Genomic DNA, 25,605 nt, shown 5'->3' with positions numbered 1-25,605 from the left:
TCTACGTTCGTTATTTATTTCCTTGACTAAAGTTTTCAGTGAAGTATTCCTGAGGTTGATGAACCATATTGTTTTAACTTAATTGCTTTTCTTTAAGCATACACTAAATAATGTAGATTTCTTCTTTTTGAATGCTTGCAGACATTTGAATGGTATGCTCCTTTGGGTTCAACATGACACAGTGCTGTTCCATTGTCATGTCCCATGGCTGCTTGGCATTGGCTGGAGTAGAGTACAACCTAACACTTTAACAAAGACCATGGTTACATATTTCTCAAATCTACAACCAGTTAGCCAGTCATTTCAACTCTGGCCAATCATAGCATTACATAATGGAACAACAAACTCAAGCTGCTGCATCGGCTCAAACGTAAACACTGGCTGGCCTGGTCGAGATATCTTCGTGGAGTGGCTCTCGGGGCAGGTTGTCTCAATGGTACACAGTCCTTCAGGGTGACGGAGTCGTCAAGCTGGGCCGCTGCAATGATGCAGCACAGAGACGGGAGCCATGCACACAAGTCTATTCACACAACCCGTCTGCTCTTCACAGCAGCTCTGGCACAGTTTCATGCAATAATACTTTTTTTCTTGTAGTATTGTACTGGGGGGATGTATATTTTCGATGCAGCATTGCAGAGGCATTGAACCATATTTTGGGCTGATTGAATGGGTCTCTGCATTTTGTCATGTACAGGGGCTTTCGGCACCAATTCTTGTAATGATTTTCTTTTTACATTATTATAGTAGGTGAAGTGTGTATCCTAATGTGGTGTTTCAGAAATAGGAAACTTATTGAATACTGTTTAATGCAATTTGAGAATTTTGGAATTAACAAGAGTGAACAATTGGCTTTCCCCTCACATGGTCCATTGAATCCACTGTAGCTAGTGGTTTTGCCAAACCATTAAGTGCATTACAGTACTGTTACTGTAAGAGCTAAGTACTGTTATGGCTAGATGCTCTACGAGTATATGGAATGTGCTTTCTTAGTAATGGTTTTACCTAATGCAAGGTTTGTAAAATTACCATTTAAATATAAGACCAGTGTTCCGTACTGAAAGGATTTGACTTAGGCCTGCATGTAAATCTTATGATCAACACCAGATGAACATTTCTATGCAACAGTAGAAACTAGTAAATGTGAATTCCAATGAAAGACAAGCATTCAATAGTATTGCAATGTAAGTTACATTTATTTTAATTAAGCATACATTAAATATGCTTCCTATTATCCAAATCGTCCATGAAACAGTGAAATTCCATCTAATTTTGTGAATTAATTGAAAATTAATTGGAATAATAAACAGGGGTGATGTAATACTGATTTAAAAAACTAACTGTAGTTCTGAGAACAGACGATTGATAAGGCTAAAGATGAATAGCTATTTATCACTAGGCCCTTATAGGCCCTGTTTACTTTGGATCTCAGAACATGATCAACAAGCATGGTGTAGTAAAGGGAGTTGGAACTCACTGGTTGCCCTAGGGGGGGGGGGGGGCTATGTTTGGGGGGAAATAAGGGCCCATAGCGCTACATTTCCTCCCTGCCAAGTGCTCTGCATGCATAAGTGGAGACAAGTCATTCAGTCGCAGGAAGCCCGGGCCCTGACATTATATAACAATGCACGGGTCACTGCTGAGACTCACTGAGCCAATCGCACTGTGGCCCCGGCCTGCTTGGCGCGTTATACACATTATTACTGGGAGCAATGTGATCTTGGCTGGAGAGAAGGGGGAGAAGTGGGACAGCTTTCAGCCCAGAAAGTTGGAGAAACTGATAAACATGGTGTCGGGTTACCTCATGTACAAGTCCGCAGGCAATAGAGGCCTGACCTCAGGGGTAGCTGCAAGATCTTTACTAAATTCACTCTGTTTTACTGTTTATGTGTGTATGTCTGTCTGCCTTTCTGTCTGTTTGACATCTTCCACACTCTTTGATCTTTATTTAACCTTTGACCTCATATAATCGTGGATCATGGACATAAAATGTTTTACATTTCACCACTGAAAAGGCAAAACAGTTTTAATTTCAGAGGTCAATACCACACAAGTAGCTGATCATCAGAAAGGTACATAAAATACTACATGATTAATGGTGTTTGAATGGAATTGTTTACTGGCTATTTCTGAAGAAATGAAAAGTGCTGAATGGAATTTAGCTTGTTTGATTCTGGCCTTCTCTATATTTATCCAATATTTATTTTTATATACTCAGCCAGAAAAGTCTGGCCCAAAGGTAATTAAGTGTGAAATGCAATCCAATTCACAAATATTTTGGATGCATATATAACAATTTGGAAGATCTAGATACAAATGGCAAAAAACTGTGGTTCACAGAGAAATGAACAATCTAAAGGAAGTGTTTTGTTTTCTTACCTGAATGCTGACTGCAGCAATAATGTAATGCACTGCACAGCCAATTAATTTCTGCCAAAGCCATGTAATTCATCTACCACTTCCTTTGTGAATTCCTATGTTTGTTCTAGATCCAGTTACGTTTGGGTTCCTTTTTAACTGAAATGTACACTAAGAAAAGGGAAATTAATTTATATCCTCAAGTTTTGGGGCACGGTAATTTTTTTTCACATTAATAACGGCCTGTGCTTTGGTCATTTTTCACAAAACTCATAATCGGGGGGGAAAAAAGTTTTGTAGTTAAATATAACAGAGCGTTGACAATAATTACATACGTGTATACAGACAACCATTGCAAGTAATTAGTAATGAGCACAATAGCAATCTATCTTTCTGACTGCAACTGCACATGGTGCACAATTTGATTGACGCTTGTGTAAACCATAGACACAGTTTGTAAACAGCTCATGCTCGAAAAACTCAAATAAATCAGTGGTTGTTAATTAGCGTACTTGTAAGCAATCTGTTACTATTCCAATATAGTAGAGAAAGGAAATTAACAGTATCTGCATAAAATATATATTTATTGTATAGGAAAGTATGCAGATGAGCTGCGCAGTCTTCTCCGCACGCTCATCTGTGTTGTTCCCATGGCAACTATTCCCAACAAGGATATCCACACACGAGTGTAAACTTTCACCTCATCTCACCCCGCATCTTTAGCATTAGTCTCGTTTATCGCCAAATTACATGGACACGTGCATATACTACAGTGGTAAGTAGATTTGTATGTACTTTGAAAGCCTATTTTTTGGCTGGCTATCGCTGAAAGGCTAAAGTTAGTTGCCATACGTAGAATGTATGCACACATGACTGTAAGTCGCTTTGGATAAAAGCGTCTGCTAAATGGCATATATTATTATTATTATTATATATTATTGTTTATGTCTACCGTTATCTACAGTACTAGTAACAGTAGTAGTAACAGTTAGCTAGTTAGTTAACGTTAGTTGCTACAGAGCATTTATGTATGTGGCTTTGTGTTTATCCTGTAAGTTAACTGCTGCTTGTGTCAGTTGTTTTGAACGTGATTAACTGCTGTCCATCCAGTCCCGAGGGCTTCACTGACCTTGCAGCTGCACAGTGGAGATCTTATCTCAATCAATCAGAGGCTCTCCATGTCAACTCAGCCTCATGCCCGATATCAAGTTTATAAAAGACTTGCTGTCACATTCAGATCTGTGTGTGCATGTATTTCTCTCTCAACAGAAGTGTGCGCATACCACTGGAACTGAGGCAGAGAGAGAGTAAAAGGAATAAAGTCTTGTTCAGGTGGCCTGCTTGAGGAATAGATGGCCTGCTTGGGGAATAGATGGCCTGTTTGAGGAATAGATGGCCTGCTTGAGGAATAGATGGCCTGCTTGGGGAATATATGGCCTGCTTGAGGAATAGATGGCCTGCTTGAGGAATAGATGGCCTGCTTGAGGAATAGAGGGCCTGCTTGAGGAATAGATGGCCTGCTTGAGGAATAGATGGCCTGCTTGAGGAATAGATGGCCTGCTTGGGGAATAGATGGCCTGCTTGAGGAATAGAGGGCTTGCTTGGGGAATAGATGGCCTGCTTGAGGAATAGATGGCCTGCTTGAGGAATAGATGGCCTGCTTGGGGAATAGATGGCCTGCTTGAGGAATAGATGGCCTGCTTGGGGAATATATGGCCTGCTTGAGGAATAGATGGCCTGCTTGGGGAATAGATGGCCTGCTTGAGGAATAGATGGCCTGCTTGAGGAATAGAGGGCCTGCTTGGGGAATATATGGCCTGCTTGAGGAATAGATGGCCTGCTTGAGGAATAGATGGCCTGCTTGAGGAATAGAGGGCCTGCTTGAGGAATAGATGGCCTGCTTGAGGAATAGATGGCCTGCTTGAGGAATAGGTGGCCTGCTTGAGGAATAGATGGCCTGCTTGGGGAATAGATGGCCTGCTTGAGGAATAGGTGGCCTGCTTGAGGAATAGATGGCCTGCTTGAGGAATAGATGGCCTGCTTGGGGAATAGATGGACACCTTTAGGAATAGATGGCCTGCTTGAAGAATAGAGGGCCTGCTTGAGGAATAGATGGCCTGCCTTGGGAATAGATGGCCTGCTTTGGGAATAGATGGCCTGCTTGGGGAATAGACGGACACCTTGAGGAATAGAGGGCCTGCTTGAGGAATAGATGGCCTGCTTTGGGAATAGATGGCCTGCTTGGGGAATAGATGGACACCTTGAGGAATAGATGGCCTGCTTGGGGAATAGATGGCCTGCTTTGGGAATAGATGGACACCTTGAGGAATAAATGGCCTGCTTGAGGAATAGATGGCCTGCTTTGGGAATAGATGGCCTGCTTGGGGAATAGATGGCCTGCTTGGGGAATAGATGGACACCTTGAGGAATAGATGGCCTGCTTGGGGAATAGATGGACACTTTGAGGAATAGATGGCCTGCTTTGGGAATAGATGGCCTGCTTGGGGAATAGATGGACACCTTGAGGAATAGATGGCCTGCTTGGGGAATAGATGGACACCTTGAGGAATAGATGGCCTGCTTGGGGAATAGATGGACCTAATTACCACTAATTGAGTGCCCATCCCACCTTTGCACCTCTCATCCTTTCTGGTGTAAAGCCAGTTGTGAGAATAAAAATGACCAGCTAATGCTTTTAGCAGCAGTTACCGGTACTGACTTTGACAAATGCTATCAGCTTCCTTTTATACACATTCAGTTTAATTTAGGCATAGATATATTCCACTTTACTTCAATGAGCACCTAATATCACAAATATTTAATTGAGGAAATATATATTTTTGAAAAGGACAAACATTTTCTGTGGCATAACTCCAATAACATGTATTTTCCTTCTGACTCGTCTCTTTACAGCTAGTTCATGTGTTTCCCTTGTTCAGATGTTTCTGGTGGTTTTTCTGTGAGCGCTTGGCTGAAGCTGAGAAGGATCCACTCTGAAGCAGTTTCTGTAACGAGCCATCATGGTCCGCCTCACCATGGATCTGATTACCAAATCCAGCAACCATTTCAAAAACAAGAGAAGCTACTCCCTCCCAAAGTACCTCAAGAAACTGACTCATCTGAACTTCTCCAACAGGAACATAGAGGACATTGTAAGTATGATATCACAAGACATACTACAGTTACCTAAATTAATATAGGCTAGCTATGTTTTGTTTCTGTGCTTCTCTCTTTTAGCTTTTAATGGTAGGGATTAGGGATGCACCAATATGACATTTTTGGCCGATACCGATATCCAATATTTTCCTTGCCAAAGAAAACGATACCGATAACCAATATAAACATTTTTAGGGGCCTTTTATGTATTCTAGTACAGTTAAATAGTTGAAACACACACACACACACACACACACACACACACACACACACACACACACACACACACACACACACACACACACACACACACACACACACACACACACACACACACACACCAGAAAGTTATTTTGTTGGCATTTACGTATGTCCCATTACCAGTTAAACTTAATCAAAACCTATTTCTTTCACTTACTTGCTCATGCCCAGAGATCAAGTTTAGAAAAGACTTGCTGTCACATTCAGATCTGTGTGTGCGTGTATTTCTCAACAGAAGTGTGCGCATATCACTGGAACTGAGGCATGTGTGCATACCACTGGAACTGAGGCATGTGTGCATACCACTGGAACTGAGGCATGTGTGCATACCACTGGAACTGAGGCATGTGTGCATACCACTGGAAATGAGGCATAGAGGAAAAGGAAGTCTTGTTTAGATGGCCAGCTTGAGGAATAGATGGCCTGCTTGGGGAATAGATGGCCTGCTTGAGGAATAGATGGCCTGCTTGAGGAATAAATGGACACCTTGAGGAATAGGTGGCCTGCTTGGGGAATAGATGGCCTGCTTGGGGAATAGATGGACACCTTGAGGAATAGATGGCCTGCTTGAGGAATAGATGGCCTGCTTGAGGAATAGATGGCCTGCTTGAGGAATAGATGGCCTTTTCAACAAAACAAGTGCTGTTTCGTTGTTAATTTGTTCAGTCGTTTCATTCTCAACCAGGATTTCATCACACATGTCAAACAGTGAAGTTTCAGCTCTGTCTGTTCGTAGCCTCTCTTCCTCTGTGCACACTGTCACTGTGTCCGTTTCCATCTTGTCCAGCTGTCTCTGTAACATTTCACGTAAACCCTGTTTCTTGTCTGCATCGAAGTAGCGGTCCCTGTTCCTAGCATCGAGCATGGTGGCGACACGGTGAAGAGGCTCAGAGAGAATACCACCGAATCACTTGTTCACAGCCTCGAGTACTTTTGTAAAGTTAACCCCACTGTCTGTCTGCAGTTTTGTTGAGCAGGCATTTCAGTGCCATGACAGAGGGTTAGCTTATTTCTCCATTCTGTTGTTCAAATGGTGCTAGGAGTGTGTTCATGTTTCCAAGTTTTAAACATGTTTTCAAATGCCATTGAAATGGCAGCAGTGGAATGAGAACCAGCACATTCTTGAGCATGCAATACGGCTCTCCTCAGTACGAAATCCTCGTTGACCCACTGTGCATGATCATGGGGCTGCCGTCGCTGATCCAAATGTCAGTAGTGAAGCTAATAGCAGTGACGCCCATAGCAAGTAGCTCATAGATGTGCGTTTCAACAATACTCTGTAACTCAGGTAACTCATCTGAAAAATAGCGCCTACTTGGTATTGTGTACCAGGGCTCGAAACTTTGGACATTACATTTTTGCATCTCAGCTCTTAGAGTGTGCGGCTCTACTTTATTTTCAAGTCATTACGTCATCTACCTACGTTATATAGGTATGCACGTCATCGACCTACGTTATATAGGTATGCACGTCATCTACCTACGTTATATAGGTATGCACGTCATCTACCTACGTTATATAGGTATGCACGTCATCTACCTACGTTATATAGGTATGCACGTCATCTACCTATGTTATATAGGTATGCACGTCATCTACCTACGTTATATAGGTATGCACGTCAGATTTGACATCAGTTTTGCACATCGGCGTTAAACTAGACATCGGGCCGATGTTGGCATTTTTAGCTAATATCGGCCGTTTCTGATATGCTTACCGATATATCGTGCGTCCCTAGTAGGGATATTATGTTTGTTTGTTGCAGGACGATCTCTCCATGTGCAGAAACCTCACAGTCCTCTACCTGTACGACAATCAGATCAGCCAGATCTGCAACCTGGGTTTTGCCTCCAACCTCACTCACCTATACATGCAGAACAACAACATCACTCACATAGATAACCTCTCCGGCCTGCAGAAGCTCTCCAAACTGTGAGTAGGAGCTTGTCCAGTTTAAATGGATACATAGAGATTTTGGCAATGAAGCCCGTTATCTTCTTCCCTGGCGATAAATTAACTTGATGATACCATTTTTATGTCGCTGCGTGCAGTTTGAAGGAAGTTGCTAACTAGCGTTAGCACAATTTCTAACTAGTGTTAGCACAATAACTGGAAGTCTATGGCAACAGCTAACATGCTAGCTGTTCCTGTAGACTTCCATTCACTGCGCTTACGCTACTTAGCATTGGCTTGTGAAATTCTCTCTAAATTCCTTCATACTGGACGAATAGGTAAAATCCAGAAGTTCATCTATCTCTGGGGAAGTAGATAAAGTGTTTAATTGACAAAATCCCAAAGTATCCCTTTAAATATATGACGTCTGTGGTAAAGCTTTGGAGATATATTCAACTGTCTCTACTGTCTGTGTGCATGTGTCCATGTTTCTCCATTCGCCCATGTTTTTGTCTTGGCGTGCATGTGTGTATATCTCTTACATTTGTGTGTGTGTGTGTGTGTGTGTGTGTGTGTGTGTGTGTGTGTGTGTGTGTGTGTGTGTGTGTGTGTGTGTGTGTGTGTGTGTGTGTGTGTGTGTGTGTGTGTGTGTGTGTGTGTGTGTGTGTGTGTGTGTGTGTGTGTGTGTGTGTGTGTGTGTGTGTGCCATATCAGGTACCTGGGGGGAAACAGCATCACGGTGGTGGAGGGGTTAGAGGAGCTGGGGGAGCTGAAGGAGCTCCACATGGAGGGCCAGAGACTCCCCAGTGGAGAGAAGCTGCTCTTTGACCCCAGGACTCTCCTCTCCCTCGCTGTAAGACACACTAAAGCTTACTGTATGCTTCCCAGTTCGTTTTTGTGTTCGGCAGCATTTGGCAGGGTTTTTTTAGCTGTTCGAGCACACATTTTTTATTGAGGCAAGCCGAAGTTCTGTAGCCGAAGTCTACGCCCCTTTGTTGGTGATTGATCAACAGTAGGGATTCTTCAATGACGTGTTGGTTGTCATTCAACGAGAGATGACTAGTTTTCATGCACACTTTTTCACTTGAGAAATACTGCACCGAACATCTTAGATTAAAAATTGCACGACTAAGACAGATTCCTTGATTTATCTTAGATGGATTCGGACCATTTTTTAGGAAGTGTAGCCGTATGTTGTTGCTAGGCCATCTCAAGAGGGACAAAAAGTCATATTGGCACTTTTTTCTTGTTTTTCAAGAAAATGTGTTTTTAAGGGAGTATGCGAGGCACAGACTGTCATGTTTTGTCTTATATTGTCTTGTCATTTTGCTTTTCCTTCTGTTCGTTTTCCCCCTGCTGGTCTTTTTAGGTTCGTTCCCTTTTTTCTCTCTCCCTCTCTCTCTCTCTTCTCTCTATCGTTCCGTTCCTGCTCCCAGCTGTTCCTATTCCCCTAATCAATCATTTAGTCTTCCCACACCTGTTCCCTATCTTTTCCCCTGATTAGAGTCCCTATTTCTCCCCTTGTTTTCCGTTTCTGCCCTGTCGGATCCTTGTATACTGTTCACCGTGCTGTGTCTTTGTATCGCCCTGTCGTGTCGTGTTTCCCTCAGATGCTGCGTGGTGAGCAGGTGTCTGAGTCTGCTACGGTCAAGTGCCTTTCCGAGGCAACCTGCAGTTCATTATCGAGTCTCCAGTCAGTTCTCGTGATTACGAGTGAAATTGTTTCTTATGCTTTATTTACCGCTCCGAATTGTCTAGGAGTATTGCTATTTCCTTAAACTGGATTAAAGACTCTGTTTTCGCCAAGTCGCTTTTGGGTCCTCATTCACCTGCATAACAGAAGGATCCGACCAAAGAATGGACCCAGCGACTACAGACGCTCGTAACACTGCCGTCGAGATCCAAGGAGCCATGCTCGGCAGACACGAGCAGGAATTGTCTGCTGCTCGTCATGCCATGGAGAACCTGGCCGCTCAGGTTTCCGACCTCTCTGGACAGTTCCAGAGTCTTCGTCTCGTGCCACCTGTTACTTCCTGGTCTGCCGAGCCTCCGGAACCTAGGGTTAATAACCCACCTTGCTACTCCGGGCAGCCCAAGGAGTGCCGCTCCTTTCTCACCCAGTGTGATATTGTGTTCTCTCTCCAACCCAACACATACTCTAGAGAGAGCTCGGGTTGCTTACGTCATTTCACTCCTTACTGGCCGGGCTCGAGAGTGGGGCACAGCTATCTGGGAGGCAAGGGCTGATTGTTCAAACAATTACCAGAACTTTAAAGAGGAGATGATTCGGGTTTTTGACCGTTCAGTTTTTGGTAGGGAGGCTTCTAGGGCCCTGGCTTCCCTATGCCAAGGTGATCGATCCATAACGGATTACTCTATAGAGTTTCGCACTCTTGCTGCCTCTAGTGACTGGAACGAGCCGGCGCTGCTCGCTCGTTTTCTGGAGGGACTCCACGCAGTGGTCAAAGATGAGATTCTCTCCCGGGAGGTTCCTTCCAGTGTGGACTCTTTGATTGCTCTCGCCATCCGCATAGAACGACGGGTAGATCTTCGTCACCAAGCTCGTGGAAGAGAGCTCGCGTCAACGGTGTTTCCCTGCTCCGCATCGCAACCATCTCCCTCCTCTGGCTCAGAGACTGAGCCCATGCAGCTGGGAGGTATTCGCATCTCGACTAAGGAGAGGGAACGGAGGATCACCAACCGCCTGTGCCTCTATTGTGGATTTGATGGACATTTTGTCAATTCATGTCCAGTAAAAGCCAGAGCTCATCAGTAAGCGGAGGGCTACTGGTGAGCGCTACTACTCAGGTCTCTCCATCTAGATCCTGTACTACTATGTCGGTCCATCTACGCTGGACCGGTTCGGGTGCTACATGCAGTGCCTTGATAGACTCTGGGGCTGAGGGTTGTTTCATGGACGAAGCATGGGCTCGGAAACATGACATTCCTTTCAGACAGTTAGACAAGCCTACGCCCATGTTCGCCTTAGATGGTAGTCATCTTCCCAGTATCAGATTTGAGACACTACCTTTAACCCTCACAGTATCTGGTAACCACAGTGAGACTATTTCTTTTTTGATTTTTCGTTAACCTTTTACACCTGTTGTTTTGGGTCATCCCTGGCTAGTATGTCATAATCCTTCTATTAATTGGTCTAGTAATTCTATCCTATCCTGGAACGTTTCTTGTCATGTGAAGTGTTTAATGTCTGCCATCCCTCCCATTTCTTCTGTCCCCACTTCTCAGGAGGAACCTGGCGATTTGACAGGAGTGCCGGAGGAATATCATGATCTGCGCACGGTCTTCAGTCGGTCCCGAGCCAACTCCCTTCCTCCTCACCGGTCGTATGATTGTAGTATTGATCTCCTTCCGGGGACCATTCCTCCTCGGGGTAGACTATACTCTCTGTCGGCTCCCGAACGTAAGGCTCTCGAGGATTATTTGTCTGTGTCTCTTGACGCCGGTACCATAGTGCCTTCTTCCTCTCCGGCCGGGCGGGGTTTTTTTGTTAAGAAAAAGGACGGTACTCTGCGCCCCTGCGTGGATTATCGAGGGCTGAATGACATAACGGTTAAGAATCGTTATCCGCTTCCCCTTATGTCATCAGCCTTCGAGATTCTGCAGGGAGCCAGGTGCTTTACTAAGTTGGACCTTCGTAACGCTTACCATCTCGTGCGCATCAGAGAGGGGGACGAGTGGAAAACGGCGTTTAACACTCCGTTAGGGCATTTTGAGTACCGGGTTCTGCCGTTTGGTCTCGCCAATGCGCCAGCTGTTTTTCAGGCATTAGTTAATGATGTTCTGAGAGACATGCTGAACATCTTTGTTTTTGTCTACCTTGACCATATCCTGATTTTTTCACCGTCACTCGAGATTCATGTTCAGCACGTTCGACGTGTTCTCCAGCGCCTTTTAGAGAATTGTCTCTACGTGAAGGCTGAGAAGTGCTCTTTTCATGTCTCCTCCGTTACTTTTCTCGGTTCCGTTATTTCCGCTGAAGGCATTCAGATGGATTCCGCTAAGGTCCAAGCTGTCAGTGAGTGGCCCGTTCTAAGGTCACGTGTCGAGTTGCAGCGCTTTCTAGGTTTCGCTAATTTCTATCGGCGTTTCATTCGTAATTTCGGTCAAGTTGCTGCCCCTCTCACAGCTCTTACTTCTGTCAAGACGTGTTTTAAGTGGTCCGGTTCCGCCCAGGGAGCTTTTGATCTTCTAAAAGAACGTTTTACGTCCGCTCCTATCCTCGTTACTCCTGACGTCACTAGACAATTCATTGTCGAGGTTGACGCTTCAGAGGTAGGCGTGGGAGCCATTCTATCCCAGCGCTTCCAGTCTGACGATAAGGTTCATCCTTGCGCTTATTTTTCTCATCGCCTGTCGCCATCTGAACGCAACTATGATGTGGGTAACCGCGAACTGCTCGCCATCCGCTTAGCCCTAGGCGAATGGCGACAGTGGTTGGAGGGGGCGACCGTTCCTTTTGTCGTTTGGACAGACCATAAGAACCTTGAGTACATCCGTTCTGCCAAACGACTTAATGCTCGTCAAGCTCGTTGGGCGTTATTTTTCGCTCGTTTCGAGTTTGTGATTTCTTACCGTCCGGGTAGCAAGAACACCAAGCCTGATGCCTTATCCCGTCTTTTTAGTTCTTCTGTGGCTTCTACTGATCCCGAGGGGATTCTTCCTTATGGGCGTGTTGTCGGGTTGACAGTCTGGGGAATTGAGAGACAGGTTAAGCAAGCACTCACGCACACTGCGTCGCCGCGCGCTTGTCCTAGTAACCTTCTTTTCGTTCCTGTTTCCACTCGTCTGGCTGTTCTTCAGTGGGCTCACTCTGCCAAGTTAGCTGGTCATCCCGGTGTTCGAGGCACTCTTGCTTCTATTCGCCAGCGCTTTTGGTGGCCGACTCAGGAGCGTGACACGCGCCGTTTCGTGGCTGCTTGTTCGGACTGCGCGCAGACTAAGTCAGGTAACTCTCCTCCTGCCGGTCGTCTCAGACCGCTCCCCATTCCTTCTCGACCATGGTCTCACATCGCCCTAGACTTCATTACCGGTCTGCCTTTGTCTGCGGGGAAGACGGTGATTCTTCCGGTTGTCGATAGGTTCTCTAAGGCGGCACATTTCATTCCTCTCGTTAAACTTCCTTCCGCTAAGGAGACGGCACAAATCATCATCGAGAATGTGTTCAGAATTCATGGCCTCCCGTTAGACGCCGTTTCAGACAGAGGTCCGCAATTCACGTCACAGTTTTGGAGGGAGTTCTGTCGTTTGATTGGTGCGTCCGTCAGTCTCTCTTCCGGGTTTCATCCCCAGTCTAACGGTCAAGCAGAGAGGGCCAATCAGACGATTGGTCGCATACTACGCAGCCTTTCTTTCAGAAACCCTGCGTCTTGGGCAGAACAGCTCCCCTGGGCAGAATACGCTCACAACTCGCTTCCTTCGTCTGCTACCGGGTTATCTCCGTTTCAGAGTAGTCTGGGTTACCAGCCTCCTCTGTTCTCATCCCAGCTTGCCGAGTCCAGCGTTCCCTCCGCTCAAGCGTTTGTCCAACGTTGTGAGCGCACCTGGAGGAGGGTGAGGTCTGCACTTTGCCGTTACAGGGCACAGACTGTGAGAGCCGCCAATAAACGTAGGATTAAGAGTCGAAGGTATTGTTGCGGCCAGAGAGTGTGGCTTTCCACTCGCAACCTTCCTCTTACGACAGCTTCTCGTAAGTTGACTCCGCGGTTCATTGGTCCGTTCCGTGTCTCCCAGGTCGTCAATCCTGTCGCTGTGCGACTGCTTCTTCCGCGACATCTTCGTCGCGTCCATCCTGTCTTCCATGTCTCCTGTGTCAAGCCCTTTCTTCGCACCCCGTTCGTCTTCCCTCCCCCTCCCGTCCTTGTCGAGAGCGCACCTATTTACAAGGTACGTAGGATCATGGACATGCGTTCTCGGGGACGGGGTCACCAATACTTAGTGGATTGGGAGGGTTACGGTCCTGAGGAGAGGAGTTGGGTTCCGTCTCGGGACGTGCTGGACCGTTCACTGATTGATGATTTCCTCCGTTGCCGCCAGGATTCCTCCTCGAGTGCGCCAGGAGGCGCTCGGTGAGTGGGGGGGTACTGTCATGTTTTGTCTTATATTGTCTTGTCATTTTGCTTTTCCTTCTGTTCGTTTTCCCCCTGCTGGTCTTTTTAGGTTCGTTCCCTTTTTTCTCTCTCCCTCTCTCTCTCTCTTCTCTCTATCGTTCCGTTCCTGCTCCCAGCTGTTCCTATTCCCCTAATCAATCATTTAGTCTTCCCACACCTGTTCCCTATCTTTTCCCCTGATTAGAGTCCCTATTTCTCCCCTTGTTTTCCGTTTCTGCCCTGTCGGATCCTTGTATACTGTTCACCGTGCTGTGTCTTTGTATCGCCCTGTCGTGTCGTGTTTCCCTCAGATGCTGCGTGGTGAGCAGGTGTCTGAGTCTGCTACGGTCAAGTGCCTTTCCGAGGCAACCTGCAGTTCATTATCGAGTCTCCAGTCAGTTCTCGTGATTACGAGTGAAATTGTTTCTTATGCTTTATTTACCGCTCCGAATTGTCTAGGAGTATTGCTATTTCCTTAAACTGGATTAAAGACTCTGTTTTCGCCAAGTCGCTTTTGGGTCCTCATTCACCTGCATAACACAGACGTTCGCTTTGCCGAGTTCTGCTAGGAGCAAGACAAACCTCGTACGCAGACGCCTTAACACAATAAGACCATATACGTATGTTCACGACCTGCATTATGTGCTTGTCTGGCAAAGGTCTCTCAGATTTCCATAAGGCCAGTGGTCCCTGTAAAAGTGGTATTGTACTGGGTTTGATGATGTCAAAGAGAGCTCTGTGTCACTTTCTGGTCTCACAGATCAACCATGGCTGTTTACTCCTCGGGCCCTGGATTAACAAACTGCAAATCTCACGTTTTTGTTTATTTTGATAATTAAAGAAATTGCAGTGCAAATGTTAAAGCTCCCACTTTTTATCAACGGCTCTAGTTAAAGGGACTGAAACTAAGACGAGTATCAAATTTCAACAGCAGTATTTAATAGAACCAATATAGAACCAAAGCAATCGGGTGAACCATTTTACAGGTGTACTCAAGGGACAATAATATATACTGGTTGTAAATATTATTCAAGTAGTTTTTCAAATGTTTCACTTATCTTTGCAGGAATCTCTAGGTGTCTTGAATATCAATAAGAACAACATAGATGATGTCAGAGATCTTGCCATTCTAAAGAAACTCACACATTTCTTTGCTGCAGACAACCAGCTACAGGACATGCAGGTAAGAGCTCCTACGTTTCCTCATAAAAAAAAAACGACCGCTACTGATGGAGTTAGCTAATATCAGTCACTACTTACTCTACGTGACAAAAATGTAAACTGTGAGCGTACCGTGCAATCGAAAAAGAACCCCCACCACATCACAGAAACGATGTGTGCCGTGATGTATTCAAATCAACACGCTGACTATAAGCAGATCAGGGTAACATGAACATAGCAGCGCTGCTCTCTGTAAGTGATGTGTGAAATGATATGGAGAGCAGGGTGCTAAAGAACCAAATCCTGCAAATCCCGCCAGAGGTTCACAGTCTCTGCGACTCGCACAAGATCAGAATTATTCAACAAATCAGCGGCCTGGTCCCCCAGGACCGCCTTCGCTGACAGCTTTAAACAAGCGCAAGTTTCTCTCCTTCCTTAGGAGGCTGATTTTTCCCTCTTTCTCTGTGAGTACAGCATTTGATACCTCCTCCCCAGCAGCACCACTAAACTTGATGGGAGATTCATTTGAAGCAGAGATATGGTTTCTGTTCAATGTGTTGACCTTGAAAAACGACCTGCTGTGCGTTCCCTGTGGCTCCACTTCTGAGGAAAAGAATTGTTCTCTCTCTATGGATCTGAAAGGCTGGATGGTTGAATTCTTTTTAAAAGGATGTCTCTTCATTCATGCTATAATATCACTTTGGGACACAGCATTGAAGCACAATGTTAGCGTGGGTAACATTGGCACTCAACACAATGATATTGCACTGAGCAGAGCAATCTTCTGCAGGTAATTGCTGTACATGTGTCAGAGGGAGCTCTCATGTTCTCATATTTAGTGGATATCTCCTTTAATTTATACAACCCCTCTGCCATTATTGATCCTGCAAAGACAGCACCATGAAGGATCAATCCCGCCTTCAACCCAGTGTGGTCAGAATCCCGAGGAAGCATTATAGATTTAAAAAATATATTATGACAGGCAGTCAGCCAGGATGACAAATGGGCTGGTATCTACCGAGGCCGTTCACATGGCACGGGGTAGAGAGGACCAGAGAGGACGGACTAATTTAATCGCTGGTCAAATACAGGTTCGTAACTGGCCTATCATTAAATCCAGTGAGAAACCAGGGCCCAGCAGTTTAGCGCCGTGCAGTGCTCGTCCAGTCTGGGCCGCTCTAGTCTCCGCGCTCCCGCAGGGGATGCAATTTGGCGCTGAGCCACTCCTCGCAAAGGCCCTTGTGAGTGACAGCCCTGACACGATCATTTATCAAAGCCTGGGAGCGCGCCGCACCAAAGGGGTCCCCTCTGAACTGATTGCAGTGCGGGCTGGAAAAGTGGAAGCGCTTTGGCCGAGACAGGAAGGCAATGAACAATCAGAGCGCGTCCAGAGAGTATATATATTTCCAGGCTTGGATTAATGTGCCTTTAGATAAACACACATTGCAGGACAGGCAACACGCTAGAGGAGCCCTTGGAAGGCGCCCGCAGGGAAAACTTGTTAGCCACACAACAACATTGTTTAAATGTTTTGGTTTTTTTAACTGCTGATGTGTTGTTTACACCTTTTCCCTTGGAGTTTTCTCTTGGCAGTGCCACCTTTGAATTATGTATTAGATTTTTCTCTTGGCAGTGCCACCTTTGAATTATGTATTAGATTTTTCTCTTGGCAGTGCCACCTTTGAATTATGTATTAGATTTTTCTCTTGGCAGTGCCACCTTTGAATTATGTATTAGATTTTTCTCTTGGCAGTGCCACCTTTGAATTATGTATTAGATTTTTCTCTTGGCAGTGCCACCTTTGAATTATGTATTAGATTTTTCTCTTGGCAGTGCCACCTTTGAATTATGTATTAGATTTTTCTCTTGGCAGTGCCACCTTTGAATTATGTATTAGATTTTTCTCTTGGCAGTGCCACCTTTGAATTATGTATTAGATTTTTCTCTTGGCAGTGCTACCTTTGAATTATGTATTAGATTTTTCTCTTGGCAGTGCTACCTTTGAATTATGTATTAGATTTTTCTCTTGGCAGTGCTACCTTTGAATTATGTATTAGATTTTTCTCTTGGCAGTGCCACCTTTGAATTATGTATTAGATTTTTCTCTTGGCAGTGCCACCTTTGAATTATGTATTCAATTTTTTTGTTGATAGTATGATTTTCCCACTGGAGAGTGGTTTGTTGATTTACGTTAATTATATGACATCTTATTCATTGTGGAAAGTACAGTCCGTAGACGCATTATAAACGGATACCATAGAGTGCTCCATTTTCACTTCCTCAAAGGTTAAAGTGCCATTTTGTTTCCCGCACTTTGTCATGTAAAGGCTACAGAGACTCTGCAATATAGTGTCTGACACCTTTACATTTGTAAGTACAGTATATAAAGCGTAAGTCTCTCTGTATTTTTCTTGTATTCTATTTAGGATATAGAGTTGGTGTTCAGCCAATGGCCTCAGCTGCATCGAATGGATTTGAGTGGAAATCCTGTGTGCCACAAACCCAAGTACAGAGACAGGCTGATAACTGTGTGCAAAAGCCTGAGTGAGAAAATAGTTGTCTACATCCACCTAATGATCATAGGAATTTCATTATGCATTTCACATTAAATTATTTTTCAATAACTAATACCTTTTACATAATTCTCTACAATTACAGAAAATATATCAGCTCTATAACACACAGGATGTAATTTAATTGTAGATGATGATAATGTTGTTTTTGTAGACGAACTTGATGGGAAGGAAATTAATGAGTTGTCCAGGCAGTTCCTGATTAACTGGAAAGCGTCGAAAGACGCCAAGAAAAAACTGAAAGATGAAAGAATCATGACAGGCCAGATCACCTATCCCTTTACTGGTAAGATAATGTACTGTTATATATTTATACATCATTCTGCTAGAGACATATACAAATATCTAAGAAATATTTAAAAAGAGACACTCACTTTGCACTTTTGAAACGTGCATATCCCCTGTTACAGCCTCACAAACGTTGCTCCAAGGCGCACAACGCTCTCCCTACTCTGGTCCTGCTGTCTGTATGTCCGAAGTATCGTTAGAACTGTGACAAGGTGTATTATGTATGACTTGCTTTGTATGACTCGCTTTGTTTGTGTTGCAGCAGACTTCCACATGGGCCCCCATCCTTCATCCAAATATAACTGTGCCAACGTCCTGGGAAAGAGGAATCCTCCGGGGTGTGGGAGACCCAGCAGGAAGGTCCGCTCAGAACACTCACAACTGGACAGCGCAGCAATGAGGTGCCGTAACAATCTATAGTCCTATCACCCAGTGCAGCAGCAAAGGTTTTCACATCAAGATATCATCAATGCCTGTCACCAGTACAATCAATACAAAATGTTTTATTTGGTCATGTATTGTTACACACAGTCTTAATACATCCATATGGGACACAAAAGAAACATTCAGTGTTTTTAGACTTTTCAATATGACAGATTTAGAATACAGTGGCTCTTCCACCCATGTCTGATCATTGATTAATTTCTTCTTTAATTCAGACCAAAATTAGAGGCAAATGTATATTGTATCTCAGTTGAAGTAAGTGATTTTAACATCAAGACGTTTAACTCAACTGCTTGTTTCCTTCCATTTGTATATACATGCTTGAGGAATGGCCTGCTATTAATTAGTCAAATGCTGTTCTTTCTTTTCATGCAAATAAATAGTTGCCTTCCCTGCTGTCGGCCTGGTGTTGACCATCAGTATCATATGAACAGTTCATTCAGGGCTTCCTCTTTAATAGCCAATTTACATATATTGCTTTCTACTTTTTCATACCACTCAAATATGAAGTATGAAGAGGCTGATGATCACTTACTAGTCAGCTCTCTCTCTGTTCTCCCAGGCCACGGAACGTGAAGATCCCAGTGAGTGCGGGGCTGCTTAGTGATGTGGCCGACAATGCTAATGTCTGCGGCCTGTAAGACGGACATGCCAGCTCTGCTAACACACATTCACTCTGGTGACCCTCTCACATACACTCTGGTGACCCTCTAACACACATTCACTCTGGTGACCCTCTCACATACACTCTGGTGACCCTCCAACACACACGCACACATAATATACACTCTGGTGACCCTCTCACATACACTCTGGTGACCCTCTAACACACATTCACTCTGGTGACCCTCTCACATACACTCTGGTGACCCTCCAACACACACGCACACATAATATACACTCTGGTGACCCTCTAACACACACGCACACATAATATACACTCTGGTGACCCTCTAACACACACGCACACATAATATACACTCTGGGTACCCTCTCACATACTCTCTGGTGACCCTCTAACACACACACACACATTTACTCTGGTGACCCTCTCACATACACTCTGGTGACCCTCTAACACACACGCACACATAATATACACTCTGGTGACCCTCTCACATACACTCTGGTGACCCTCTAACACACAGGCACACATAATATACACTCTGGTGACCCTCTCACATACACTCTGGTGACCCTCTAACACATACACACACACATAATATACACTCTGGTGACCCTCTAACACACACACATAATATACACTCTGGTGACCCTCTAACACACACATAATATACACTCTGGTGACCCTCTAACACACACACACACATAATATACACTCTGGTGACCCTCTAACACACACACATAATATACACTCTGGTGACCCTCTAACACACACACACATAATATACACTCTGGTGACCCTCTAACACACACACACACATAATATACACTCTGGTGACCCTCTAACACATACACACACACATAATATACACTCTGGTGACCCTCTCACATACACTCTGGTGACCCTCTAACACACACATACATAATATACACTCTGGTGACCCTCTAACACACACACACACATAATATACACTCTGGTGACCCTCTAACACATACACACACACATAATATACACTCTGGTGACCCTCTAACACACACACACACACATAATATACACTCTGGTGACCCTCTAACACACACATACATAATATACACTCTGGTGACCCTCTAACACACACACACATAATATACACTCTGGTGACCCTCTAACACACATACACATAATATACACTCTGGTGACCCTCTAACACACACACACATAATATACACTCTGGTGACCCTCTAACACACACACACACATAATATACACTCTGGTGACCCTCTAACACACACATACATAATATACACTCTGGTGACCCTCTAACACACACACACATAATATACACTCTGGTGACCCTCTCACATACACTCTGGTGACCCTCTAACACACACACACATAATATACACTCTGGTGACCCTCTAACACACACATACATAATATACACTCTGGTGACCCTCTCACGCCTAAACTTTACCTTACAGAAAACACATAGCCAGTGCTTGACTTGGGCAGGAGCTCACTAGAGCTGAGTACCAGCACCTAAAATGTTCTACTGCTTGAGCTCCTGCATCTCTTATAGAATATTAACTAGAAACTATTGTGGAACTCCTGCAACTAAATATAAACAGTTCCGGGACCCAAAATGATTATCGGCACCTATTCCAGCCCAAGTCAAGCACTGCACATAACCTCCCACTGCTATCACCACACATCAGGGGTGGACCTGTCCCCTGACACACTCAATACAAAAGAGTCTACACTATGGTATGTCACTGTCAGGGACTGATGGACTGCAGTTAGAGGCACTTTATGGTCATAATATATATACTACCTTTGAAGTCTTCTTAAAATATTATGACAGAACAATAGCTGCCCTATAAAAACAGTGTCAGATATTATATCTATGTTTTTTTGGCCTTTGCCTGTTTGATGTTTGTTTTGTGTACCTGAGTGGACTTGATAAGAATTTTACAATACCTGGATTTTAGAGTGTAATATCTGATGTGTCTATTTATGAAATGACTGAATGGCAAATAATGGTGTTTGGGTGTGTCCATGCTGGGAAGTACAACTCACTTCATACAAATGGCTTTATTGGATTTTTACAAATACCATTTTCACCAATTTGGAAGTTATATCCCAGAACTCTATGTCAAATAAGTCCACACCGCAAATCCCATCTGAGTTTGTGTTTTATACAAATTAAATAACATTAAAAAATAATAATTTGAGTATAACCGCTATCTGTGTCCTTGATAGTGTAGTTTGTCTTTTTCCCCCTGCTGTATTAATGACATGTTTAGTGGGACATCGACCATGCGTAATGATGTCAGATATGCACTTAATTGCCCAGCATTGTCATAAATTATTATTGTAGAATAAATGGTGAAGGTTTTAATTGGAACAGGAACCTTCTTGTTTTTTTTTTTTTTTTTTTCAAACAAAATAGTCATTGCAGAGCATCATATTATTTGACAAAAAAGCGTGATAGCCTAATGTCACTCCTTGCAGTCACTCCCTCATAATGTGGAAATAATACTCGCTGAGAGAGGAGTAAAATTGCTTTGGTTATTGTATTATCCCCTGTCTAAATTCACCGCTGAGCGTCTGAATGTGTTTTTAAAGACATGTCGGAGTAACCCCTGAAAGATGTGGGGTAATTAAGGAACGAAGCTTACTTAACCCTCTTTGCTTTACCTCATAATTAGTGGCCCGGAGCAATACTGTTACTCCATCCTTACAAAAACATGTTTTATTAAGAACAGTCTGAGGATATGCATGTTATGAATAATTCCATTAATGAATTTGCCGACATCTCCGTTTTCTGACCCTGGAAATCAGAGTGATTAATTGATGAGTCTCGCAAGAATTTCCCCATACATGCCTGTTGATTGCACTGTTTAGAGTTTATTTATTAGCTGTTTGATGGAAATTATACTATTTTGTGACCTGCAACTCAAGGCACCCTGGCAATTAGTCAATTTTGCATATCACCTTAACCCTAGTCTTCTTGTCATCATGGTCTGTTGCAACCATTGGAGTCTGCAACAAGTATTAGTACCAAAATATTAGGGACTGTTTATTTGGGCAGGTACCTGATATAGGCCTCTTGTAGCCTAGTGGGGAGCAATGACAGAGCACTTGGGTAGGAAGGCAGGTAGGCTAAGGCATATAATCAGTTCATTACCCATATGATGTTAATAACACAGATGTCCCCTCTTTATTGATGTGACCAAAGGCTATGACAAAAATACATGGTTTTGGGAGAAGTACCGTCCCCCAAAATTAGTTTGCTAGAAGAAAAACGTCTCCGGCGTTGAAAAGAGGTCTCTCCACTCTCCCCTTCGACAGAAACATGTTGCGAAAGGGAAAAGAGCAGTACGTCTCTCCCACTGGCAGGGAGTCTTAAGGGCTTGTGATTAATTACTCTGGAGTGAAAAAGTTGTCAGCTCTTTGTGTATGCAATAAATTAGAGGCTCCTCAGGTGAGCGCTACGTACGTGGACATCCCCACTGCGCACCTTCTTCCACAACCGCGCCTCTTTATAAAGATTATCCGGACTTGGAGCGGCACGACAACTTTTCTCCATCTCGTATTGGAGCAGCAGTGGAGTCTGGTGCACTATAGATTCTCTTCGCATTGCCTTGATGTCGTTACTCAAGACAAAGCTTTTGGGTAAATTTGAAGGTAAGCTATCCATATTTTCATTGACGTCATGGCTTGGAATACCTTCAAATTAATATTATTTTGTTTCAGAGGGTGTTTTGATTTCTTGATAACAGCATCATCATCAAGCAGAGTCGGTTATGTAAACATATTAAGTTACGCTGTGAAACTAGGCCAATGATGGAACATGCACAATAATTGGTAACGATTTACATTAGTCTGCATCACACCAAATAATGATTAAATTGCCACATATATAGTAATAGTGCTATTTATGATAAAATTCGCATTCTTATGTCAAATTGAACTTGGGAACGCAGCCTTCTTAGGTTAAGCACACGTTGGCCTCAATGTGATTATTTTTCCGTTTTATTGCAATAGTGAAGGAACAATTAAATGCGATGATACAAATTCATCACAATCATTTTGCAATGTTGTTATGCCATGTTGATAGTGAAAATGTATCTTAATGAATGCTTTATATGTGTAATGTAAATTGACCAATAGGCATAATTGGATACATCATTTGTTTCAATACAGACGTTCCACTAATCTTTTTCTAAACACATTAATATTCAATGGAATGTTTAGTCATACACAAGTTCAAAGTGCAAACACATTTCAAGGCAAGGATGAAGATTTTGTATGCCTTTATTTATTTTCAGCAACCTACGTGGCCTGTTACAGATCTAATGCATTTACGCACACTAATCTACTGGTGAATAGGCCTACATTAACGTTCTATTTTTTTGTAGGCAAATCTAAGATGTATTTTTTAAAATTAAATACAGATAACTTGTTTTCTTTCAATCTGGGTGTTTTCAGTTTGTTTAGGAATTAGACATCTGGAAATGTACATTCATCAACAAGACATTTGTTACCCGTCAGGTTAATAAGTGCTCCCTATGGTTGGAAGACAGACGATCCGCATGGATAGTGGAAATGGCCCAGTGACAGTTATGGATGAGAGTCCCACATCTAGCCCCAGCCCCAGTCCTGACATGCTGACCACCGACAGTCGGCGTCCAGAGGCCCTGCAGCTCTCCAGGGTGGTCCAGGCCGGTGGGCTCTGTGGCAGAGGACGGCCGGCAGCTACCAACGCAGCGCGGGAGAGGAGTCGAGTGCAGACCCTGAGAAGCGCGTTCCTTGAGTTACAGAGGACTCTGCCGTCGGTGCCACCGGACACCAAACTGTCCAAGCTCGACGTGTTGATTTTGGCCACCACGTACATTGCCCATCTGACTCAGACCTTGCAAGAGGAAGGGATGGATGAGGGAGATAGCACTAGACAAACAGAGGCCTTACGCTCGCTGAAAGGTGATGGTTACCTGCACCCTGTGAAAGTAAGTAGACCCGGCCATTACATTTACATTTTTAATTGATTTCGAAATTACATTTGAAACTAACCTGCCAAAGTGTTTCTGTGTGTAATAATTGTGTTGTGGTGCGATAATTGTATTTTCAGCTCTATTCGATATACCACATAATGGAATAAAAAATCATGATAATATAAAACTAGTAAGCTAATAATAACAATTATCATAATTTACATTCAAGTAACATTCAAATCGAGCATAAGATAACTCTGGTCTAAGGCCTAAGTGATAATACCCTAATTATGAACATGAGATGGTCAATCATGCAGGCATAAAATGCATTTAATAATGCACCACTTTTTATATCACACAGATCTTTAACACGAATAGGCTTCATCGTATGATTAATTTTTAATTCAATGATATAGAGCGGAATTGTTATTATTGGTTCTCGCAAGCACCAATTTGCACCATAAATGGTGTTCAATTAAATATTTAAAGCAATATCTTACACAATAATTTCAGGTGCATTGAAATTAGTCAACTGCACTCACTAGAGGATGTGTTCTCTTTTTATCTCAACAGAAGTGGCCGATGCGATCCAGGTTATACGTCGGAGCCAGCGGTCAGTTTCTGAACAATTCAAAACAGACAGAAAATCGAGGTGAATCATCGTCAACCTCAAGGACATAAATATTTCCATTGCATAAGGAACTTCTCATTCAGACGACCATTAATTATGAAGACTCTTTCAGCAGAATCCACCCATGAGGACTTTTGAAATGAATAGCAGACCGTGGTTCGTCGCCTGACATTATACTTTTTATTCATCAAACAATTGAAGTATCTGCTTTTGATGTTTCATATCATGTAAAGGGGGCAGTCACGAGACAGTCAACTCTTTCAATTGTAGGAAACACATTGTAAATTAATATATTATGGGATTTATGTATATAACATTTGAGAAAGCCTAAATAGTGTTTCTCTGTTGTTATTTTGGCCGTGCTCTGCTCTGTTTTCTGCAGTTATGTACTTGTTGGAGGTATTACCGTGTATACTTTTATTTTAAATTCCATGTGTTGGGTAATGATCTTTCGGGCATGACTTGTTGGCTATGCACTTTCAGTTAAAACATTTGCACTAAATGCATGTGTGAATAACTTAACATCTGTCATGTGAAGTGGTCTGTCAATCTCAACAATGGTAGGAGCCTCTTCATCTCCCCTTCTTTCTTACGGAAATGGTTGTAAATGTGTTTGTTGATAATGTCTTGAGAAATAAAAATAACGACATGTCTCCCACTCCGTAGGTTGTAAATACGTTTACTGAGATGTATTAGTTGTAAGTGAATAAACATGTTCTCTCATTGAAGACAAGCTATATTTTTTAACAATCAAGAGGGATTCCATTTTATTATTTGCCTAAAAAGGAATTATGAGTAAACATTCTTTGGCAATATGACATTTTTTTGCATGCATGTGCTGACTCAGATAAATATATTACACTGGAAAAAAAAATAGAACCGCCACATGTAAAGTGTTGGTCCCATGTTTCAAGAGCTGAATTTAAAATCTCAGAAATGTTCCATACTGTAACGATCTGGGTGTAGTGGTTGCGAAGTTAGGCGCAGGAAGCAGAGAGTTCAGGGTCGTGCTATTTAATGCACAAACGGCGAACATCAGGGCGCACACAAAACAAATGCCCCAAACACCGGGACTAAAACAGTCCAGAGAAAAACCCACGCTCGGCAACCACTTTAACCTCCAACGTGCACACAAACA

General features: G+C 43.4%; 2 protein-coding genes across 6 annotated transcripts; both read left to right on the top strand.

The window, feature by feature from the left end:
• The first annotated feature begins 3,009 nt into the window (after positions 1-3,009).
• Positions 3,010-19,558, top strand: ppp1r42 (protein phosphatase 1, regulatory subunit 42). Of its 4 annotated transcripts, none has more exons than XM_046290850.1 (9): positions 3,010-3,130; positions 5,269-5,507; positions 7,538-7,704; positions 8,380-8,518; positions 14,839-14,955; positions 17,360-17,477; positions 17,661-17,792; positions 18,060-18,195; positions 18,801-19,558. In XM_046290850.1, exons 2-9 carry the CDS (start codon positions 5,376-5,378, stop codon positions 18,877-18,879), a joined length of 1,020 nt encoding a protein of 339 aa, XP_046146806.1. In that variant the 5' UTR covers positions 3,010-3,130; positions 5,269-5,375; the 3' UTR covers positions 18,880-19,558. The 4 variants fall into 4 exon arrangements, with proteins under 4 accessions (XP_046146806.1, XP_046146803.1, XP_046146804.1 ...); XM_046290847.1 differs by having other exon boundaries at positions 18,057-18,195; XM_046290848.1 differs by having other exon boundaries at positions 3,023-3,130; positions 5,295-5,507; positions 18,057-18,195.
• A 2,640-nt stretch (positions 19,559-22,198) lies between these two features.
• Positions 22,199-25,120, top strand: LOC123990263 (transcription factor 24-like). 2 transcript variants are annotated; one of them, XM_046290845.1, is made up of 3 exons: positions 22,199-22,529; positions 23,397-23,851; positions 24,410-25,120. In XM_046290845.1, the coding sequence occupies exons 2-3, from the start codon at positions 23,414-23,416 to the stop codon at positions 24,515-24,517; spliced, it is 546 nt and encodes a 181-aa protein (XP_046146801.1). In that variant the 5' UTR covers positions 22,199-22,529; positions 23,397-23,413; the 3' UTR covers positions 24,518-25,120. The 2 variants fall into 2 exon arrangements, with proteins under 2 accessions (XP_046146801.1, XP_046146802.1); XM_046290846.1 differs by lacking the exon at positions 22,199-22,529 and having other exon boundaries at positions 23,180-23,851.
• Positions 25,121-25,605: the final 485 nt, after the last annotated feature.

Source organism: Oncorhynchus gorbuscha, linkage group LG12 (assembly GCF_021184085.1).
Source record: "Oncorhynchus gorbuscha isolate QuinsamMale2020 ecotype Even-year linkage group LG12, OgorEven_v1.0, whole genome shotgun sequence".
In the NCBI taxonomy this organism is placed as follows: domain Eukaryota; kingdom Metazoa; phylum Chordata; class Actinopteri; order Salmoniformes; family Salmonidae; genus Oncorhynchus; species Oncorhynchus gorbuscha.
Note: the sequence above shows the minus strand (reverse complement) of the source record. Positions and strands in the feature narration are given on the sequence as shown.

Bases quoted from the DNA above. Each gene is read 5' to 3' on its own strand.
- ppp1r42 (XM_046290847.1), top strand. From the start codon at position 5,376: ATGGTCCGCCTCACCATGGATCTGATTACCAAATCCAGCAACCATTTC. The intron at 8,519-14,838 runs GTAAGACACACT...TTATCTTTGCAG, and splicing joins GGACTCTCCTCTCCCTCGCT to GAATCTCTAGGTGTCTTGAA. The intron at 17,478-17,660 runs GTGAGAAAATAG...TTGTTTTTGTAG, and splicing joins AACTGTGTGCAAAAGCCTGA to ACGAACTTGATGGGAAGGAA.
- LOC123990263 (XM_046290845.1), top strand. From the start codon at position 23,414: ATGGTTGGAAGACAGACGATCCGCATGGATAGTGGAAATGGCCCAGTG. The intron at 23,852-24,409 runs GTAAGTAGACCC...TTATCTCAACAG, and splicing joins GTTACCTGCACCCTGTGAAA to AAGTGGCCGATGCGATCCAG.